Source organism: Leuciscus leuciscus, assembly GCF_965113295.1.
Source record: "Leuciscus leuciscus genome assembly, chromosome: 19".
NCBI classification, from domain to species: domain Eukaryota; kingdom Metazoa; phylum Chordata; class Actinopteri; order Cypriniformes; family Leuciscidae; genus Leuciscus; species Leuciscus leuciscus.
The window spans coordinates 26,374,367-26,394,044 of NC_138743.1; the positions used below are offsets into that span (position 1 = coordinate 26,374,367).

The window sequence follows — 19,678 nt, forward strand, 5'->3', positions numbered from 1 at the left end:
CCATCTAAAAGACTGAAGATGAGAAAGAGAGAGGAAAACAAATATTTCATCCATCCACTTTAGTGTCTGTCTGCAGTCTTAAATAGACAGTGACCCCAAAAAAAATGTGTCATTTATTTACCCTCATATCATTCCAAACCAGTATGATTTTCTTTCTTACGTAAAGCACAAAAAAAGATATTTAGCAATATGTTTTTTTACATACAATGAAAGCGAATGGTGGCCAGGGACTGTCGAGCTCCATAAAAAAACTTTACATTTTTATACTGATTTTTCTTGATTTCCTTTAAAGGCACTATGAAATCAAAATGTAGGGGAGACCGGGGACAGTTGCAACACTTTTTGCATTTCTCTCAATTACTCAGAGACTATTTGGACTAGACCAACCAAATTTGTATATTAAACTTGCATCTGTCTGCTAATTACCCATACCATTTAAAGATGATTATATATGACATATCGTTCACAGTATTTATTTGAATGGAAGAAGTCAGATGTTGCAACTGACCCCGACCCAGGGGACGGTTGCAACACAACCCAGGGACGGTTGCAACACGTTAAAAATACCTTAAATTTCATTAATTAACTTAAGCTTTTTGTCTCATTGAGCAAAGAATTCTGAAAATATTAACTGTTTTAGGCCTACTATAATATTATAGTATTATTTATTTCAATAATATTATTGTAGCCTATAATTTATTTATTTAGTCATATTTATCAAATAACAGTTATTGAGTTTTGTTTGTTCATGTGTAGAACATAGGCCAACATAGATTCAGTGTGCAGGTGTTACAGATGCTATTCAATCTCTCCATATTTCAGTGTCAGACAGGAATAATTTTTTTTTTATTCTTAATTTTTATTTTATTTTATTTGTTTATGTTGTTGTTATATCCCTATGAGGGTGGTGGGGGGAAAATGTTTAAAAGAAAGTTGTATACAGAAAATGTGTTAACCTTAAAATCAGGGATTTTTACCTCGGTATGTTATATAAATGATTTTCTTTTGAAAAAAAAAATAAAAAATTTAAAAAAAAAAAAGACAGGAAGAATTTAACAATTTGCAATGCAACAAACTTTTATTAAACATGCAATTTATAACATGTTGCAACCGTCCCCGACCCTATCAACCATGACAGGACATCATATACTGTACCTGCTAGACACACTGACTTTGACACATGCTAACCATGTCACTTAGAAGTCAACAAAACAATAATTCAAACGAAGTAAGTTTTGATTAATTCATACAAAATTTCAGGACAGTATGACAAAAAAATATCTCATGAAAAAATTTACTTTCATACCTCCAAAACAAGTTTTGTTCAATAAATGCAGCAGCAGACGTTGAATAAGTCTACTGTCTTCTTGGTGGGTGGAGGGTCTAACTGTGCATGTGCAGTATGAATGTCATCACTCTAGCTTGTTTCTGATTGGAGAAAAATGACATGTTGCAACCAGAGCCATAGAGAGAGAGAGTTGCGACACTCCCATAGACCTCCGTTGTAAATAATGGCGGCGCTTTTAACCGCCTACTTCCGGGATATGAAGATCGGAATAGTTCCAAACACTGTCATTTGGGCGTTGGACACCATTCACTTACATTGCTGCGCGTCGAGTTGTTCCAGAGTTAAGTTGCTGAAATATCGACCTCTTTTGAATTGTCAACTGTCTATATTGTATCAGAGGCCCTTTGCGATGCTTATACTGGTCTTCATTTGTACATGCACAGCGTAATTATTTATATTTTATGTTGGTTGTTTCAACCAATTTTCAAGCACTGCCTGCTAGCTAACGTTAGTTAGCTAGCGCGACTTCGTCAGCTAAGAGTTCGGTAATGAATCGCTACCACCTTTATAGCAACTTTTATTTAATTTAATTTTTTGGGGATATAGCTGCTACTAACTTTTCATTATGTTATTATTGTCTTGAGTGAAGCGGCTTGTGAGAACAATGCTGGACCTTTAGGATTGTTATGGCCATCACCAGTCCTGTCTGTTTCATGGATCACCTGCCCCTGGTTTTTGTTTTTCTTGTTCACACACACAAGCACACATTTTTGTTGTCTCTCATTGTTTAATAAAAAATATTTTATTTGAAAACCTTCATTTGTATCAGCCATGCTTAAATTCGTTTTTAATCTGTTATAGTTTTGATAATGTGTATGGCCTTAATCTTAAAATAATCTTAGTCTTAACATGATCATGTTTCACGTTGTGGTCCTGGGGGTGGCCACTTTCATCAGAAGAAGTGAGCTAGCTTCTAAGCGAATTCTGAACGGACCGCCACGGCAGAACTCTTTGCGTGATCATGAAGGTAGGCTAATGGCTGAATCAAAATTTATAAGCAAAATCACGGGAATCAATAGCCTAATACAGCCCAGTTGTGCTAAAATAAATATCATGAGACGTCCATCATCAGATGAATGATATGGAAAAGTTAAGTTAGAGCCGCTAAAGCCAGTGCTACTACCCATGCGAACATGAACACTAAGCTTTTCCCTCCAAAAATATAGCCTAAAACTTATCTCCAAATGCAAAACGGACATTAACATAATGCAATAACAGCTGAAAAAGTACTTGGGTGTGTGTTTTATTTTATATTTACCGTTCAATAATGCAATCGCTGCTGTCTGTCCCATAGAAGAACATGACAGCCAGCGTACGTTTTGGAACTATTGGGGCTTACATGAACCACGTGACAGCCATAGCGGCGACATCAAAGAGTGTCGCAACTCTCTCTCTCTATGGCTCTGGTTGCAACCATCCCCTGTTGCAACTGTCCCCGGTCTCCCCTACTACATTATTTTACATGTACAATGTACATTCTTTTTTATGGATCATAGATTTTTTTTTTTTTTTTTGCCATATGCACTCATAAACTTAAATCAAAGTAACTTTTCCTCCCTTTTGTTACAAAATCTGTTCTCTTCTCTGATGATGCGTTTACTGGCATGAGGGAGGGAGAACCTGTCACTCACATGAGATCACAACAGTAGCAAACCACAATGATCCAGTCAATTTCTGATGGACAAATCAAGTCCCGTCCTACATTTTTTTTTTGTGAAGCCGTTTCACTCGGATATACGTCAAAATAAGGAAGAAAAGATTGTCAGTAATGATTGTCAATCATTACGCTTTGCCCCTTCCTGAAATGTCTGCCTTCAACTAAATCAGTTCCTCCACCAGTGGGCAGCACTATCACCATAAACTCCTATTCCTCCCCTCCTCCATCCCTGCATCCCCTCCCCTCTCGGTCCCCTCCTCCTATGGGTCATTCATGCACTGATGTGAACCGCTGAGCGAGAGAGAAGCACAGAGAGAGATAACGACAGATACGGAGCGAGGAGCGGAGAGGCTGTAGCAGTAGCGTTAGCAGAAAGCGATTCGCAGTCCTTCCCCTCACCCAGCCTAGCATGCAGGCCAGCACCATGGCAGCCGCAGACTCGACCAAGACTGAAGGTTTCTGGAGCAACTGGAAGAGCAAGGGTACTGTGAGTGCGTGTGGAGGAAAGGGGGTCCGGGGTGAAGAAGATGCATGCGCATGTCTGGACAGAAAGGGGTTGATTTATTAGGGCTGCTGGATTTTCTTGGGGGCAGGTGCATGTGGGATTCTGGAAGATGCTCATGCACACTTTCGCATTTTTTCCGCATCGAGGCTACCATGGGCATACGAGCGGCAGACTGGGGGGGGGGTGGGGGCTTGAGACAGCTGGGCACACCCTTCTTCTACCCCCTTCTTATTGTACTTAGTGGATCCTTACTGAATGCTGGGTGTGTTTGATTAGAATTAATTGCCAATGATGTGCATGACTGCCTCATTTTCAGGTCAGATGGGCATTTAGATGCGGATAGTTCCACAAAGAGCTGTATTTTTATACATTTGTCTGATTGTTCCTGTGTTGATCATAAAGGCCTTCAGGCTGCATAGGGAGCAGAAAGCGAAATAAAGAAAAGAAGAAAGAGAGAGGTATAGGGTGTGGCTACCTGGATATAGCTCGTGGTGTTTGCCTAAATGTAAACCCCTCTTTTTGCTTGCTCTGTGAAAGAATGGATAGTAGATACATATGCATGTGTTTTATGTGTATAATAAAAGTGCGTTATTGCTGTCATTTATTTACTATCCACTTGAAGACAACTATGCATCCATCACTTTAATCAATCCAATGCCTAGACTATCACGTTAGAGAGACTCTATCGTCAGGAAGAAAACTAGAACAATTTAAGAGGGAGGGTTTCTGGTTGTGGCTATTTATATATTGAGCATTTCGCATTGCTGGCAGTTCAAGGGCTTATAAACAAATAGGTCTATTTTTATGAATATTTGACTTTTAAATGAGAGTCTTTGTTCCTTTTATATTTCAGATTTTTGGAAACACTTTAACATAAGAATAAATTATTTAATGTATTAGGTATCATGAACAGCATTTTTACAGCATTTATTAATGTAGCTTAATTTTAATTTATAAATGTATTTTATAAGTATTAACCTGGATTAATATACTATACCTATCTATATCTATCTATCTATATATCTATCTATCTATCTATCTATCTGTCTGTCTGTCTGTTTGTCTCTCTGTCCTATATGTTATTTCCATTGTTCTACAATTTCTATCTTATCTATCTGTCCTATCTAATTTATCATTATTGCCTGAATTAAGATAATTTGAGCTTTAGTGGGATTTAGTGCCTCTTTAGAGTTGAGAAAACACTGCTCTGTTGGCACTGCAACACGAAACCATTACCTAAATTAAAACAGATATGAAGATGTTAAAAACAAACATTTCTCACTTTTTTTAATGGTTTAAGTTGTACTGTTTAATGAAGATGTGCCTGTGTCAGCACAGGGACTTGTGTTCTTTTGCCATCTCCTTCTATAGTCGTGCCTGTTGGCTCAGGATTGTCTGTGTCCTATAGGTATTGATTCAGTGCTATAAAGTCAAACCGCAGCAAAGGTGCTGGCTTCTCTTTAGTCAGCAGTTTCTGTTTCTTCTCACAGTCTTCTCTCAAGTATGCAGTTTAGTCAAATCTGTGGCTTGAGGGGCCACATTGGCTGTTACTGTCCTGATGGTCATTTGGTACTAGTCCAAAATAATATCTTCCAGTTCTTCCATTAACTGCAAATCATAAAACAGATTTGATTACTTCACACTGGCAAATGTGTTAGTTCTAGCACTATTCTAATTGAGAAAAACTTGGAACCAAAGATTGGACCAGATAAGACTGGATTGATCCAACATACATTCCCAAACGCAAACCCTCTAGTTTTTTCAGTTCAGATTCTCCCAATAATTGATTTCTGGTTAAGACTGTATAGTCCTACTCCGGAAATATCGAATGTAGAATTCAAGGTGTGGTAAACACTAGTGGTTATTCAATGGAGAATATAAGAGGCATTTGTCAGCCAGGCTTAAAACAGTGTCATATGCTCTCACTGATCTTGGATCCATATCAACTTTAATATTGTGATCAGAACATGATGTTGGAGGACATAGCAGCCATTTGTGTTAGTGTTATGTTGGTCAAAGGTCTATTTTTCCATATTCATCCCCCACAGTTTTTCTTGGTAAAATGACAAGACGAATCAATGTGTGGTACTTACGTTTGTGAAAGATGGTTATTGTTGACTCTTCAGATGTTTGTAGTAGTCATGGCTGTGGGTCAGAATATCCCATAATAATATAGAAGCTCATTGTTCAAGATACATGTGTGGTGCTTTGTCTCTCAGCAACACTGCTTAAAGTGATCACTCAAAAATGAAAATTATGTCATCATTTACTCACCCTCATGCCATTTCTAAACCCCTGTATGACTTTATTCGTATATATAGGACATTTTCAAAATATCTTCTTTTATGTTCTGCAGAAGAAAGAAAATCCTGGTTTGGAAATGACATAAGGGTGTGTAAATGATGACATCATTTAAATTTTTATTCCTTTGAATTAAAAAATTTGCTGAGAGAGGGAGGGAAAGTTATTTTGATTAAAGATTATGAGGGTACATGAATAAAAAATAAAAAAATTATGATGTGCATGGATAAATCATTTATAATAAATATTCAGTTCAATTCACATTTATTTGTATAGTGCTTTTCACAGTACATATCATTTCAAAGCAACTTTGACATTTTAGGTTTCAGAAGGAGCTCAAGAGCCTCAAATGTGCACTTTCTGAGGCAGGCTCTGCAACCAAATAACCTATACAGCATTAAATCAGTAAAGTGGATTTGGAGGAGGACCGCATGAACTTAGAGCTCAATTTGGGACAGGATCGTATACAGCAGTGTTTCATCAGGCTAGCCAGCAGATGCTTAATCAAGAATATATATTACATCTCTAAGTTTGCCTAATATCTCAAGTCTAACCTGTATTACAATTGTAAGAGTATACATGTATGCCCTATAGACTTATGCTGTCCCATATAGGGCAGTAAGATGAACCAGTCTAGAGGAGTGATTAAACAGAGCCATTAATTACTGCTGACTTTTGAGTTTCTTTCTGTCTCATAGTGGCATCGGTGATGTTTTCTTCACTGTATTACCAGGCCGAGTCGTTTTTATGTTTATCTGGAGGCTGTTTGGGATCACACCCAAAGAGTTTTCATTATTGATAGCAGAGAAATGTTGTTTGCCTGGTGCCTTGCTGCATCTCTCTGTCCCATGCCAAGATTGTTGTCATCCAGATTAGTGTCTAGTGTGTAATAATGTTAGTCATGGGCTGTCTGAAGTGATCTCTTTGTTGTAAGAGTATGATCCACTGATGTCAGAAGCAGGCTATGTGTCTACAATGGAGCATGACCCTAAAATAACTATCCAATCTGCATTTAGGCTTGCAGTATATAACCACAGAAGCCTAAAGCAACCACATAAATTTTTTGTGTTAAACAGCATTCTCTTTTGTAGTCCTATTTGTGACAAGCTATACGAGGATGGGTTGTTAGACCATGTGTTTGTATGTGGATCTCACCTTGGTTGGATTTAGATCACTGTTCTGCTGCATCTCAAACTTAACACACATTTTTCTTAAAAAGTTCCTGTAAGTGTTTTTTCAACCATATCCACACTGCAAAAAATTAAATATCTCTGTCAATATCCTGTATTTAATATCTAAACATCCTTAAAACAAGATTAATGTACTAAACCCTCTGGTACTGTTCCGCGTGTCGGTCAAAAATGTCAGATTTTTTTATTATTATTTCAATTAAATTATTGAACTATATTTTAGTTCGATTTTTTTTTTTATATATATTTTTTTAGGGGATTTTATGGTACTAAATTATATTTATGCAGTAGTTATAATCCATTTATTCACTTTTTGACCTGAAAATTAAAATTTCAAATTAAACTGTCATAAATGTCGAATAGTTTGGAGCACAGACTTAAGTTTGTTTGGTCTCTTTTTAAAAACAACTCTTGGCAGATTATTGCTGAAGTGAATTCTTTTTTTTTTTAAAGTGAACAAAAGTGAAAAATGCACAAAAATAATTTTTTTAGATGACATATATTTTCCATAAAACGTTTTACTCTAAAACTGTGAGAAAATAAAATCCATAAATCTAAGCAAGCTGTGTTCCAAATTTTAAGTTGATATCTCCAAAAATGTGCTTTCAGTAAGAATTTGTTTGTACGCAGTAAAAAAGTTTCCAATAGATGAAATTCCTCTCCCATTAATTTCCAATGCGGCCATTTTTGACCCCGAACAATATAAGTGTGACTATTTTTTCCAGGACCATTTAACCTTTTCGAATCATGTCTATTATTGTGTGTGTGTGTGTGTGTGTGTGTGTGTGTGTGTGTGTGTGTGTGTGTGTGTGTGTGTGTGTGTGTGTGTGTGTGTGTGTGTGTGTGTGTGTGTGTGTGTGTGTGTGTGTTCACACAGAAAGTGCTAAAACCAGGTTAAGAAGCAAAATATAATATACTCAAAACATTTAATAGATTTCTTCTAATGTTTTTTATATATTTATTTTGATTTTATTTGTCTTTTCTCAGTAAAATACCAAAACATCATAAGACTTGAGAACTCTTGACTTGAGACTTGAGAACACTTGAGAAGCAAAATCGTGTAAGATATTAACTTAATGTAATTTAATTTATTTACCACATTGTAAATTAAAACAAGATAAATTTACTCGAAAAGCAAAACTGAGTAAGATATTAAGATTTAAGCACAAACATGCTTAAAACAACAACAAAAAAGCCAATTTGCCTATACTGTATAGGCCTATTCTCTGAAAACAAGTCTTAGTACACACTTTTAGCTACTTCTCAAGTATGGACAGCAAGAATGAAAAAATGAAAATCATAAAAAAATAAAAGATTTTCAGTGCAGTCACACAGCAATAGCTATATTTAGCAATTATTGCCCTCAAGGAGCGGACTGTTGTTTGCTGTTGTCCTTTAGCTTGATATAAAGCAAAGGTCTTTCATGAACGAGGGCATGTTGTTGTCAGCAATAGGCTGTTTTTTAGCAAGAGGGTCTTTGCTTGTGTGTCTGTCATACCAGTGTTACCTCCTGTTCCCCTCCCCCATCATTTCATCAGTACCTTATTACTCTGTCTGGCAGGCAGCGCTCTGTGAGGGGAGGGGGGGGGCAGCTCCATCGCTATGGCAACTGCATCCCTGCTCACTCCACTGCACCCATCTCTCTAGTTTCCGTGGCGACCGCGCTCCCTTCATCTCAGAGCTCAACTGCCAACTTCACGGCCCACACATTTTATAAGAAGCTCACCGTAATGACCCCTTAAACAAGCATGTGTCGGTGCATGATGGGAAAGAGTGGGCATAAATTAGCAAGTGTCCTATTGTTTGTTGATTTCTACCTGAAAATAAATAGAGGAAGTACACTGCCTTGGTTTAATGAAGACCTATGTTTCTTATTCACTTCTGAAAAATAGAATAGGACTGAATATTGATCATTGACTATAATGAGCTGTACAATTATATGCTTATGAATTATACATGATGCAGGAATCTTTGTATTTTCAAAAAGGGGTGTCCACCACACCTTCATAACACAAACAAAGAATCCCACTGAGCATGATGCTGTTGTGGAGATCCGTAGCGCTAGTTTAGGAGAAGCTCTAACTTAGCACAGCCCAAAATAATGCTCTTAATGTCACCGAGTATGACAGGCACACATCCAAGGAAATGATCGCAGGACTCTGTCTAGACCATGAAGCTCCATTTAGCTCAGACACATACCTGTGATTAGAGCGAACTTCTGCTACTAGGTTGTAATTTTAATCTAGATAAACTGCCTAATTTTTAATCTCTTGAGTTCAGTCTCGCATCATCTTAAATTGGGTGTAAAACAAAGGCCAGTGAGAAGAGCTTTGGAATGGGTGTGGTAAACCAGTGGATTGATGCTATGTGACTATGTAGACAATGGGTTAATTACAGAATCCTTTGCCGCACTTGTTTATTGGAATGACAATTACATATTGCAAATCAATGAAACCACATTTTTTAAATCAATGTATAAATACCAGTGTATATGTTCCAAACTATATATATATATATATATAGTTTTCTGTGATGGGTAAGTTTAGGTGTAGAGTAAGGGGATAGAATATACAGTTTTTACAGTATAAAAACCATTACACCTATGGAGCATTCCCGTAAACAGCATATGCCGTATGTGTGTGTTTAATGTATTTGTAAACTATTTAAGGAACACTGAATATGAATGCAATTAAGGTCCAATAAAGTTTGGTTTAAAGCACTTAATTAATGACATTATCCTTCATTCTTTAACTTAATCTAAAGTGAGAACTATTTACTCCTAATAACCCATCAACAATTCCTTTACTACAAGCTAATTAAACAATAATAGTTGTGTTCATTACAGTGACAATTAATGAAGAACTCACTATTTGTATATGGCCTAGTATTAATATATTTACAATGTAGAGATGACAATGAATTAACTGAAAACTAATAGTTTGTTAAGGATTTGTAAGAACTTTATTATTGCATACTTATTATAAAGTGTTACCCAAAAGACTGATTATGCTCGTTTAAAAAATGACAATGCAAGAAAGTTTTTTGTTTGAGGTCTCAAGTCTTCAAAAACTGAAGAAGTTGATAGAATGCAGGTAAATGTGTTTTACATGTAGAGCGAAATTCAAATCTAGCCTATTAGGTTTCAGAAATGTCATTTTTGGGCGAACTTTAATCTCCTCAGCTCCCGTGGCCTTATGGCATAGTGAATTGTTCACTTGTTTCACACTTAAGAATCTGAAGCAGATGCAGTATTGTTTGCCAATTAATGGCTATTTGGACATCCTTCTCATTTGACATGCATCTTTTGGCACATTGTAAAGCAGGGACATACACGTATTCTGTCTCATTCTGCGGACTGAATCCAGGCTTTTTTTTTTGTATGTACTCCTCTCTGTTTGTGTAATCGTTTCTAATGGTGTTATCACTGACTCAGCGCTGGTGCAGAGTGATTCAATAGTGGTTACATCACCATAGGTCTTAAAAGCTGAATTGAGGATCCTTAAACAATCAATGACTATTAGATTTGTGGCATACTGTAAACCACCACCACCAATCCCAAATGTGCATGACTTTGACCCTACCTGATCTTCTTTCTCTCTCTCTCTCTCTCTCTCTCTCTCTCTCTCTCTTCCTATCCAGCGATGGAGCTGCTGTACTGGAGAAACCTGAAGCAGAGTGGGCTGGTGTTTGGCAGTTTGCTGCTGCTGCTCTTCTCCCTGACTCAGTTCAGCGTGGTCAGCGTTGTGGCCTATCTGGCCCTGGCTGCCCTCTCCGCCACCATCAGCTTCAGAGTCTACAAGTCCGTGCTGCAGGCTGTGCAGAAAACAGACGAGGGACATCCCTTCAAGTAAGACGGCTGTGTGTGTGAGTGTGTGTGCGTGCATGCGCCACACATTGGGCCCTATCTTGCACCCAGCGCAATTGATTTTGTACACCGACGCATGTATCATTCCTATTTTGCACCCGCGCAAAGCGCGCTTTTTCCTCCACAGACGCACGTCGCTAAACTAGGGAATGAACTTGCGCTCCCTGGGCGGTTCAGCGCAAAAAAGGAGGCGTGTTCCGGCGCAAACAATCCCTTTTGCTATTTTGCTGTTCCATAAAACAATTGCACCACTGACCAGAAAAAACCTAGTCTAAAGTCAGTGGCGCGTTGCGTTGCGCGTTGTTCATTATGCTTTTTTAAGGGCGCATGCTTGGCCATAATCAATGTAGCGCGTGCACAACGCGCATACACTTTGATTCTCTCATCTAAGCAGCAGTTATCATTTTTGCAAATCATACATTATTACGATAGATAGATAGATAGATAGATAGATAGATAGATAGATAGATAGATAGATAGATAGATAGACAATTTATTATAAAAGCATACATCTAGCTTACACATTTACCCAAATTATCATACGCCTGTTTAACCGAAGTTAATTTGGGTGGGTTTCTCCATCCCCAATGTCACTTCTCTGTGTTTTACGGCCCTGACGAGAACGTTGCTCTCCTCGGCTGTGAACCGCTGCCGGCGCGCCTGGCAAATCCGCCGTTATAATAGGAATCCACTTTAGAACAAGCGCGCCTGCTCTTAAAGGGAATGTGAGATGACGCCCTGATTGGTTTATTTCACGTTACGCCCAAACCACACCTATGAATAATGAAGCTATTTCAGACCAACCCCTTTTAGATTTGCGCCGGGCGCAAGAGTCATTTATCCTGCCGGTATAATAGCAACAGCGCCCAAGATCCGCCCACAAAGTTACTTGCGCTTTGCGCTTGACACTTGCGTTTTAGATCGTTAAAATAGGGCCCATTGAGTTACTAACAATGTTTTTATCACCTGGATGCAGAGCTTATCTGGATGTGGAGATGTCACTGTCCCATGATCAGATGCAGAAGTATGCAGAAAACATCCAGTATTATATCAACAGCACACTGAAAGAACTGCGCAGACTGTTCCTGGTGCAGGATCTGGTGGACTCACTAAAGGTGAACATCCGATCAATTTAATTTACACCAGGATTGTAAAGTTATCTTTCAAATGACAGATTTATATTGACTTTTGACTTTCTTCTTAAATTGATACTTGATAGGAAAGCACAGAAATTATGGGAGGTGATCAGGAAATTACGTGAACTTTTTTTTTAGACAGGTTGCCCACACATAAGTGCCAGCATGCATGTCATAACATGTACTCCACTTGCCAGTCCGTATGCTAAGTCTCTTATGCTCACTGAGGCTGCATTTATTTCATAATAATAAATACAGTAAAAAAAGTAATATTGTGAAATATTTGTACAATTTAAAATGTAATTTATTCCTCTGGTGGCGAAGCTGAATTTTCAGCATCATTACTCCAGTCTTCAGTGTCACATGATCCTTCGGAAAACCTTCTAATATGCTGGTTTCTCGTGGGAATATAAAAGTTTTACGAGCTAACGCATAGTTTCTCAAGGAACGCAAACATGTTGTGAGCGAACGCAAAAACATTGACATATAATTTTTTTCATCACCATCTCCCTTTAGGGGCTCTGTAGAAAACAGTTCATATTTTTGTGGAAACCCTGGTGTTTTTTTAGGATTCTTTAATGAATATAAAGTTCAAAAGAACAGCTTTTTTTTTTTCTGTAACTGTATAAATAACTTTACTGTCACTTTTGAACAATTGAATACATCCTTGCTGGATTTTTTTTTACTTTCTTAAAAAAAAAGAAAAAAGAATCGTACTGACCCCAAACTTTAAAACGGTAGCGAATATGAAACCGAAATGTGCATTTCAGGAATATTAATTTTACAATTTAAAGTTAGCATCGATTTGTTAAAAGGACATCAAGAGTTAGTATACAGAAAATTAGAGCAGTTTATCACCTTATTGGTTTATTCTTGCTATATGAGTGTCAGTGCACTTCTATAATGGTTTAGCCGCAGAAATGCATCATAAACCATGTGATACCTGCATATATACAGTATGTGTGTGTGTTAACTGCTAGTTGTTTTTGTTTGCCTCAAGTTTGCAGTGCTGATGTGGTTGCTGACCTATGTGGGAGCCCTCTTCAATGGTCTTACTCTTCTTATTATGGGTGAGCAGTTTATTCAGTTCCATATGTATTTGTAATTTGTACAGTATTGTAACTTTGTTTTAAAGGGACAATGTGTAGCTTTTTAGGTATTTTATTATCTAAAATCTATATTTTTATTCATAAATATGCCCTCAATGGTGTACAAATACCTATGCCAATGTTCAGACTAATCCTCGTAAACAAAGAATTTATTATCTTTATATACATGGGACGGGTAAGTCCACGGAGGCTTCCATGTAGTTCCGCCATCTTGAAAAACTATAATAGCAGAGAGGGACAAAAAGTACTAGGCCAACGCGTTTCCACAACGCGTTTCGTTCAGAGCCAGCGTCACGTGACTGAAGCCAGCAGAAGCGGAGGAGCAGAGCAGTGAGAGGCGCTTGTCACTGCCGCGGCAAGTTTAAAAGGCTGCACTGCACGGTTATTTATACACCGTTCATTCATACATACATATGAGTCACAGGATAAGGAGTCCTCGTCGTCGAAAAAGTCCAAAATAGATCGTAAAAGGAAACGTGACCGGAGATTACAAAAACAAGGGTTACTGTCAGGATAGCTAATGCAGGAGAAAGCTTTCAAAAGAGACCCTGGCCTGAAGTTGCCTGCTTTCTTCTCGACAGGTAAGTCAATGTTACAGTCTTAATTACAAGCTTTTTTTTCATTGCTTGGTTGTGTACTTTATTATATAGACAGTCGAACATTTATAGTTAAAAGTTAAACAGGCTCTTTGATGAATAGCAGCTATTGAGTAAAGGAACGTTAGAGAAGGCTCTGATGATGATGATATCTAACAATGCACATACTTCAAAAAATATAACGAGTAAAGAAGGCATTACTACTAATTACCATAGTTAATGTTTTTGACAGTCAGTAGTTCATACTGTAACATTCTTTTTTTCGTTGTTTCAAGTTTCAGTTTGTTTTAAATAACAAACATGTTCACCCGAAGAAAAACTCGAAGTGCTATTATAAGACATCCTGTCATAGCTTTTAGGTACATAACGGCTACCGTAGATGCAACGCGCATTTGAAAAAGTGAGGCGCTGGAGAGCATTATTCGATTGAATGCAAAATACAATTTCACCACTAGATGGGAGAAATTCCTACACAATGTCCCTTTAAAAAGTGGGTGAAACAGGAGAGTGTGTGGGGGGAGTTGTTAATACAATGCTATATCAGATATGTAAAAATTGTAGGGGAAAAAAGAACATTACGATGTCTAAAAATTTAGTTTACTCTCTTATAGTTTTATTTTTCCTCATTAAAATCAAAGATGTTCATCAGGGATCGTATATCGCGAGCGTGGACACGTTTGTGTGCATTTTGTTTTGTGATTTCACCAGAAAGAACAGAGAGTCTCCGCAGTGGCATTAAGCGATAGATTAAAGCACTCGTCTGTGTGAAGACTGGACACGAGCCAAAAGAGAACGTTCCGCCACTGATAACAGTGGCAACAAACACTCAGCATGATTTCAAAAACACATTCCAGCACCAAATTGCCTCTTATTTAAGACAAATTATCCTCTACTTGACATGTTTAATTTGCATTAGGTATATCCGTGCAGTGAGATGTTTAAAAAAAGTCCCGTCCGCAAATGACACCTATGATTTAAAATATAGATAAATGGATGCTTTTTAAATGACAGACTACTGCGTTTACTCATCATGTACTCTTCTGTCTTTTAACATTTACCTTGCATCTTGCTTCAGTGGTGGTGTCCATGTTCTCAATGCCGGTGGTCTACGAGAAATACCAGGTCAGAGAGGCGCCTTTGTCACCATGACTACAGCATCATGAATAATTCATAAGCACCATGACTACAATGACTCACTTTTTTAATCTTTCTCTCTCTAGGCACAGATTGATCAGTACCTGGACCTAATAAGGACCCAAGTCAACTCTGTGGTAGGAAAGTAAGTACTCCCTTTAAGCATTATAAAATAATATAATAATTTAGTAAATAAATATAGTTTTTTTTTTTCTATTTAAATATATTTTTAAGTCATTTATTCCCGTGATGGCGAAGCTGAATTTTCAGCATCATTACGCCAGTCTTCAGTGTCACATGATCCTTCAGAAATCATTCCAATATGCTGATTTGGTGCTCAAGAAACATTTCTGCTTATTATTATTATAACAGTTGTGCGGCTTAATATTTTTGTGGAAACAGAGATACTTTTTTTTCAATATTCTTTGATGAATAGAAAGTTCAAAAGAACAGCATTTATTTGAAATAGAAATGTTTTTTAACATTATACATGTCTTTACTGTCACTTTTGATCAATTTAATGCATCATTTAAATGATAATTGTCTTTAAAGATCACACTGAATATAATATACAGTAATATAATTGTGTTTTTGTTTGTACAGGATCCAGGAGAAGATTCCAGGGGCCAAACGAAAGGCTGAATAGGCCCTTTTGGAGGAGGTTCTGAGCCCCAGACCGACCCATTGCAGGGAGAGCTGAATGATGATCAAGGGTTCCTCTTTGTACACACAGACACACACACACACAACAGACACAAATAAACATCACTGGAACATAGTTCTACTTTGTACACATTGTGAAGTCTAGAGCAATGGCAAAGCTGTGCAGGAGAAGTCCCATCCTCATCTTGTAACCATAGAAAAAAACGAAGAAAAAAAAAGTAAAGCGTGCCGTTTCTCAATTCAGGATCTAGTCAGAAGTACAACTACTTGATGAATTGTAGAAGTAACCATGAAACATATTATTCAAATCCGGTAAAAAGACTAGATGTGATTTTTTTATTTTATGTGTTGCTCATAAAGTGCATGAAGTCAAGAGTCTTAAGTGCTGATGAATTCTCTTTTTATCTTTGAAGTTTATGTGCTTTCTCAGCTGTGCTGAAAATCTCTGTAGTATGTGAAGGATCTCCAGCTTTATTGCTCTCCAGTGACACTCTCTTCTTGAAAAAACAAACAAAAAAACAAGCTTCTTTGTGTCTAGGGCGTTGGGTGGGGGCTTTTCCTCTTCCATCACTATATCTGTAAACATTATTAACATACAGTAATCGTCATTGTCAGCTAGACACATGGATCTGCTGAGGTTCATGATAACTGGGCACAAACGCAACTATTTAGCAATGTTCTGATTAGATATGGTCAGCTCACTATAGCATTACAGTATGTTTCTTTTTCGTAGGACTCCACTACAGAGATTCATGTTTTTTTGTGCAGTCATTTATCTTTTTTTTTCTTTTGAAAATGATACAAAACAAAAGAGAGGGAGGAGAAGGAAGCTTCTGTGAGTGATTGCCAGCTTGAATCTGTCAATCTTTGTACTGTTAAGTGTTGTTCATCTTTTAGCCATTGACTCTTAACTATTTGCACTTAAGCTGTACTCAATACTGAATGTGAAAATAAATGTTCTTAAATGTACTTTTCATGTTTCATGGAGCATCTTTCACCTTACAATATTGTCTTAACCAATGATGCCAATGACATTAAAAAGATTTTTTTCCATCCAATTTCTGAGAAAAAAAAGAGTGGTTATAGCCATTCAGTATATTTGAAAGCCAAAATGTAGTGCTAAACTGCAAATTATCAAGCCTAAATTGAATCATGTATTAACAACAATTAGCCTAGAGAACATTTAATAAACTTATTTTAACTAAAATTAAATAAACTTCGTCACATAAACCCATAAATGTCCCATTTAGCTTAGCTTTTATTTAGTCTAAAATAACTATTGATAATAACTCTTTTAAATTAAACTTTGTTGACTTGGTAAATAATAAGTTGATATTGAAGTACTAAAATGACTAAAACGAATGAAATAAGGGGGGGGGGGGGGGTTGTGCACTGAAATAACGAAAAAATAAAAGCAAATTCAAATGATTAAATATAAAAATAAAAGCTAATTTGAAATATGAATAAATACTATAATATTATGCCTATATAAATAATACTAAACTAAAACTGGTGAAAACTGTTTATTTTGTCTCTTTTCTATACTAGTAAAAATATGTATATACTATTTTTATAATAGGCTATTCATATATATTGTATGTAGGCCTATATGCATTCACTTATATATTGCTATACAGTTTAGCTGTATGGACGTCCTAATTCGGGTCAGCCCGGGTAAGGTGCAACATTTAAGCCATGGAGACCGGGGATGGTTGTAACATGGGGAAAGTTGTAACACCATCAAGTCCACCAATTAGGGATAACATATGAGTCTTGTGATCACTTCAGTATTTTCCTACTTCCTCCCCGATCCAACATGGTGATTGTCAAGGCTGGAAACAGCTGGAAAAAGTTACATTTTTTACTATTTTGTTTAGTATCTGGACTATTGTAGATACAATTGTTTGACTTATATTAGATTAAATAGTAGTTTCTTAGGCAATATGTGATGCATTTTCCCCCTGCTAATTTCAAACCACTATGCTAATACAGCTAGCTAAACATTGGCTGACAGGGGTGGGGTGGGTTGTAACACTTATTTAAAAAGTGTTACAACCATCCCCTTACTAAGAATATAACTAAGAATTTTCTTGATTTTAATGTTTTTAAAGAATAACCAGGACATGGAAAAGAAAGACTGACAGAGGTGTATCTGCCAGTGTTTTATATAAAGTGTTTTGCATGGAGCAATTGAACGCCCTATGCAGTTTCTGGGCCCATCAAGCCTGCACTTCAGAGTTACCAGCATCATTCATCTGTCAGAACTGTGACTCTGATTAAGAATATACACACATACACACACACACACACACACACACACACACACACACACACACACACACACACACATTGACATTTTTTGTTAAGACTTAAAGATGTACAAAGATGTTATTTAATTAGGTGCATTGTAGTAGCCAAGTGTTATTATTAAGTGTACTTTAAACACAAGTTTAAACACACACACACACACACAAGCCAAACAGACGTAGTCTAGACGTAGTAATCATATGGTATGGCATCCATTTTTACTGCTTTTGTCTATAGATACAACCTACCCCAGTAGTGGGATAGGTGGTTGTAACAAAGGAACACCATGTATTTGACATCAACTCACGAGGTCTGTGACATTCTTGTAGAGGGCTGAATTGGTTCCATTTGTAGTAAACAAATGTGGGTACTTTGTCAACGTTTGAGAACTCAAGCTAAAAAAATTAAGCGAGTTATAGGTGCTGAAGCAAAAAGTGTTACAACCATCCCCGGTCTCCCCTACATTTAGCCAACGCAAACAGGAAGTGGAGAGAACATTTGCGTAGCCTCAGGAAGTGAAAATATTTACCTGCCAGTGATGTTTGTTGTGTTACAGTACATATGAATAATGAATGCAGATTGGAGATGACTCACTTGAATTAGGACGCTGCCCATCTGTCAGCTGGCACTGCTAGGTGTGCCCAGTGTACCTGTCTATTGTCCAAATGCTACAATTTCGCTCCGGGAACAGGTGGGACGAACTTGGAAAACAGCGGGATCTGTATCCGCTCAAAATATGGAACACACACACACACACACACACACACACACACACACACACACACACACACACACACACACACACACACACACACACACACACACACACACACACACAGTCACTAATGTAATGGATTTTTTAGACAAGAGACTTTATCTTAAAATTGAAATTAAATCTTCAAATGTTTTCATTATGATGTTTATAATCATTTTTATCATCTGTCTTGAAAGGTTCATTCTGTGCAGACATGATCATACATCATCTATGCGCGAGCTCGCCTCGCCCTCTGCTGGTGACACAGAGAACTGCAGTGTCTGGAGGGACAGTAGGGAATTGGCTGACAGTGGGTGTGGTGGTGGTCAGCATTCCGAAGAGATGGAAATAACTAAGTGTGATAACAAAAACAGAATATTATTCCGTGCTCTGTCTGTAAATAGTGTCAAATCAAATTTGATAAAACCGCGAGATTCACAAATGAACCATCAGATAACGTTCTGTGATCAGTGATTGGCTACTTACGTTTTAATACTATAGCCTATTCAAAGTCAGACTGAAATTTAAGTTATTTACTGAAAATACTCCATGGTCATCATTCAGATTCATTGTAATAACTATATTATTGTTGTCTTGTTTTCCAGTACAAATATCTAAACATTCTTAAATCGAGACATTTGAGGAACAAGATAATATAAGATATAAAGTTTTGCAAAAAATTAAATGAGTCAATGCTTAAAGCAAGAAAGAAAATCTGGCAATGGAGTAAGAAAATAAAACTGTTTTCCTTTTGAAATAGCTGTCGTGTCCCACATTAATACAGCACTCTTTGATGTGGAAACATGGTCAGTACTAGTAGAAGCATGTCAGGAGCCATTTATAAACATGACCTCCAACTCAGTGCTGCTCCAAATGGACATATAGCTTCACTTTCAGAAGAAAATCTTCTTCATTAATCTGAGAAACGCTGAAGCAAAGAGATTAAAAAAGGTTTTATAGATGATTGAGAAGTGAAATGGCTAATAATGAGAAATCTAAATATAGTCTGGCCTTAATTTCTTAAGCCACATTACGTTCAACAGCATGCTTTCAGAGAATTTGCCAAATGTCAAGTTGGCAAATTAGAAATTCTGGAAATTCCATTTGGCCTTT

General features: G+C 37.1%; 1 protein-coding gene across 3 annotated transcripts in view; it reads left to right on the forward strand.

Annotated features, from left to right (window-relative positions):
- rtn1b (reticulon 1b) overlaps positions 1 to 16,473 on the forward strand; it is a 36,343-nt gene extending 19,870 nt beyond the window's left edge. Inside the window, exons 1-7 of one of the 3 annotated variants that reach the window (XM_082147036.1) lie at positions 3,271 to 3,487; positions 10,641 to 10,848; positions 11,843 to 11,981; positions 13,003 to 13,072; positions 14,783 to 14,829; positions 14,928 to 14,986; positions 15,445 to 16,473. In XM_082147036.1, coding sequence (XP_082003162.1) covers positions 3,415 to 3,487; positions 10,641 to 10,848; positions 11,843 to 11,981; positions 13,003 to 13,072; positions 14,783 to 14,829; positions 14,928 to 14,986; positions 15,445 to 15,487 — 639 coding nt within the window. In that variant the 5' untranslated portion in view covers positions 3,271 to 3,414 and the 3' untranslated portion in view covers positions 15,488 to 16,473. Of the gene's footprint in view, positions 1 to 3,270; positions 3,488 to 10,640; positions 10,849 to 11,842; positions 11,982 to 13,002; positions 13,104 to 14,169; positions 14,739 to 14,782; positions 14,830 to 14,927; positions 14,987 to 15,444 lie in introns of those variants that run through there. The other 2 variants (XM_082147034.1, XM_082147035.1) reach the window with 2 other exon arrangements.
- The last annotated feature ends 3,205 nt before the right edge of the window (positions 16,474 to 19,678 follow it).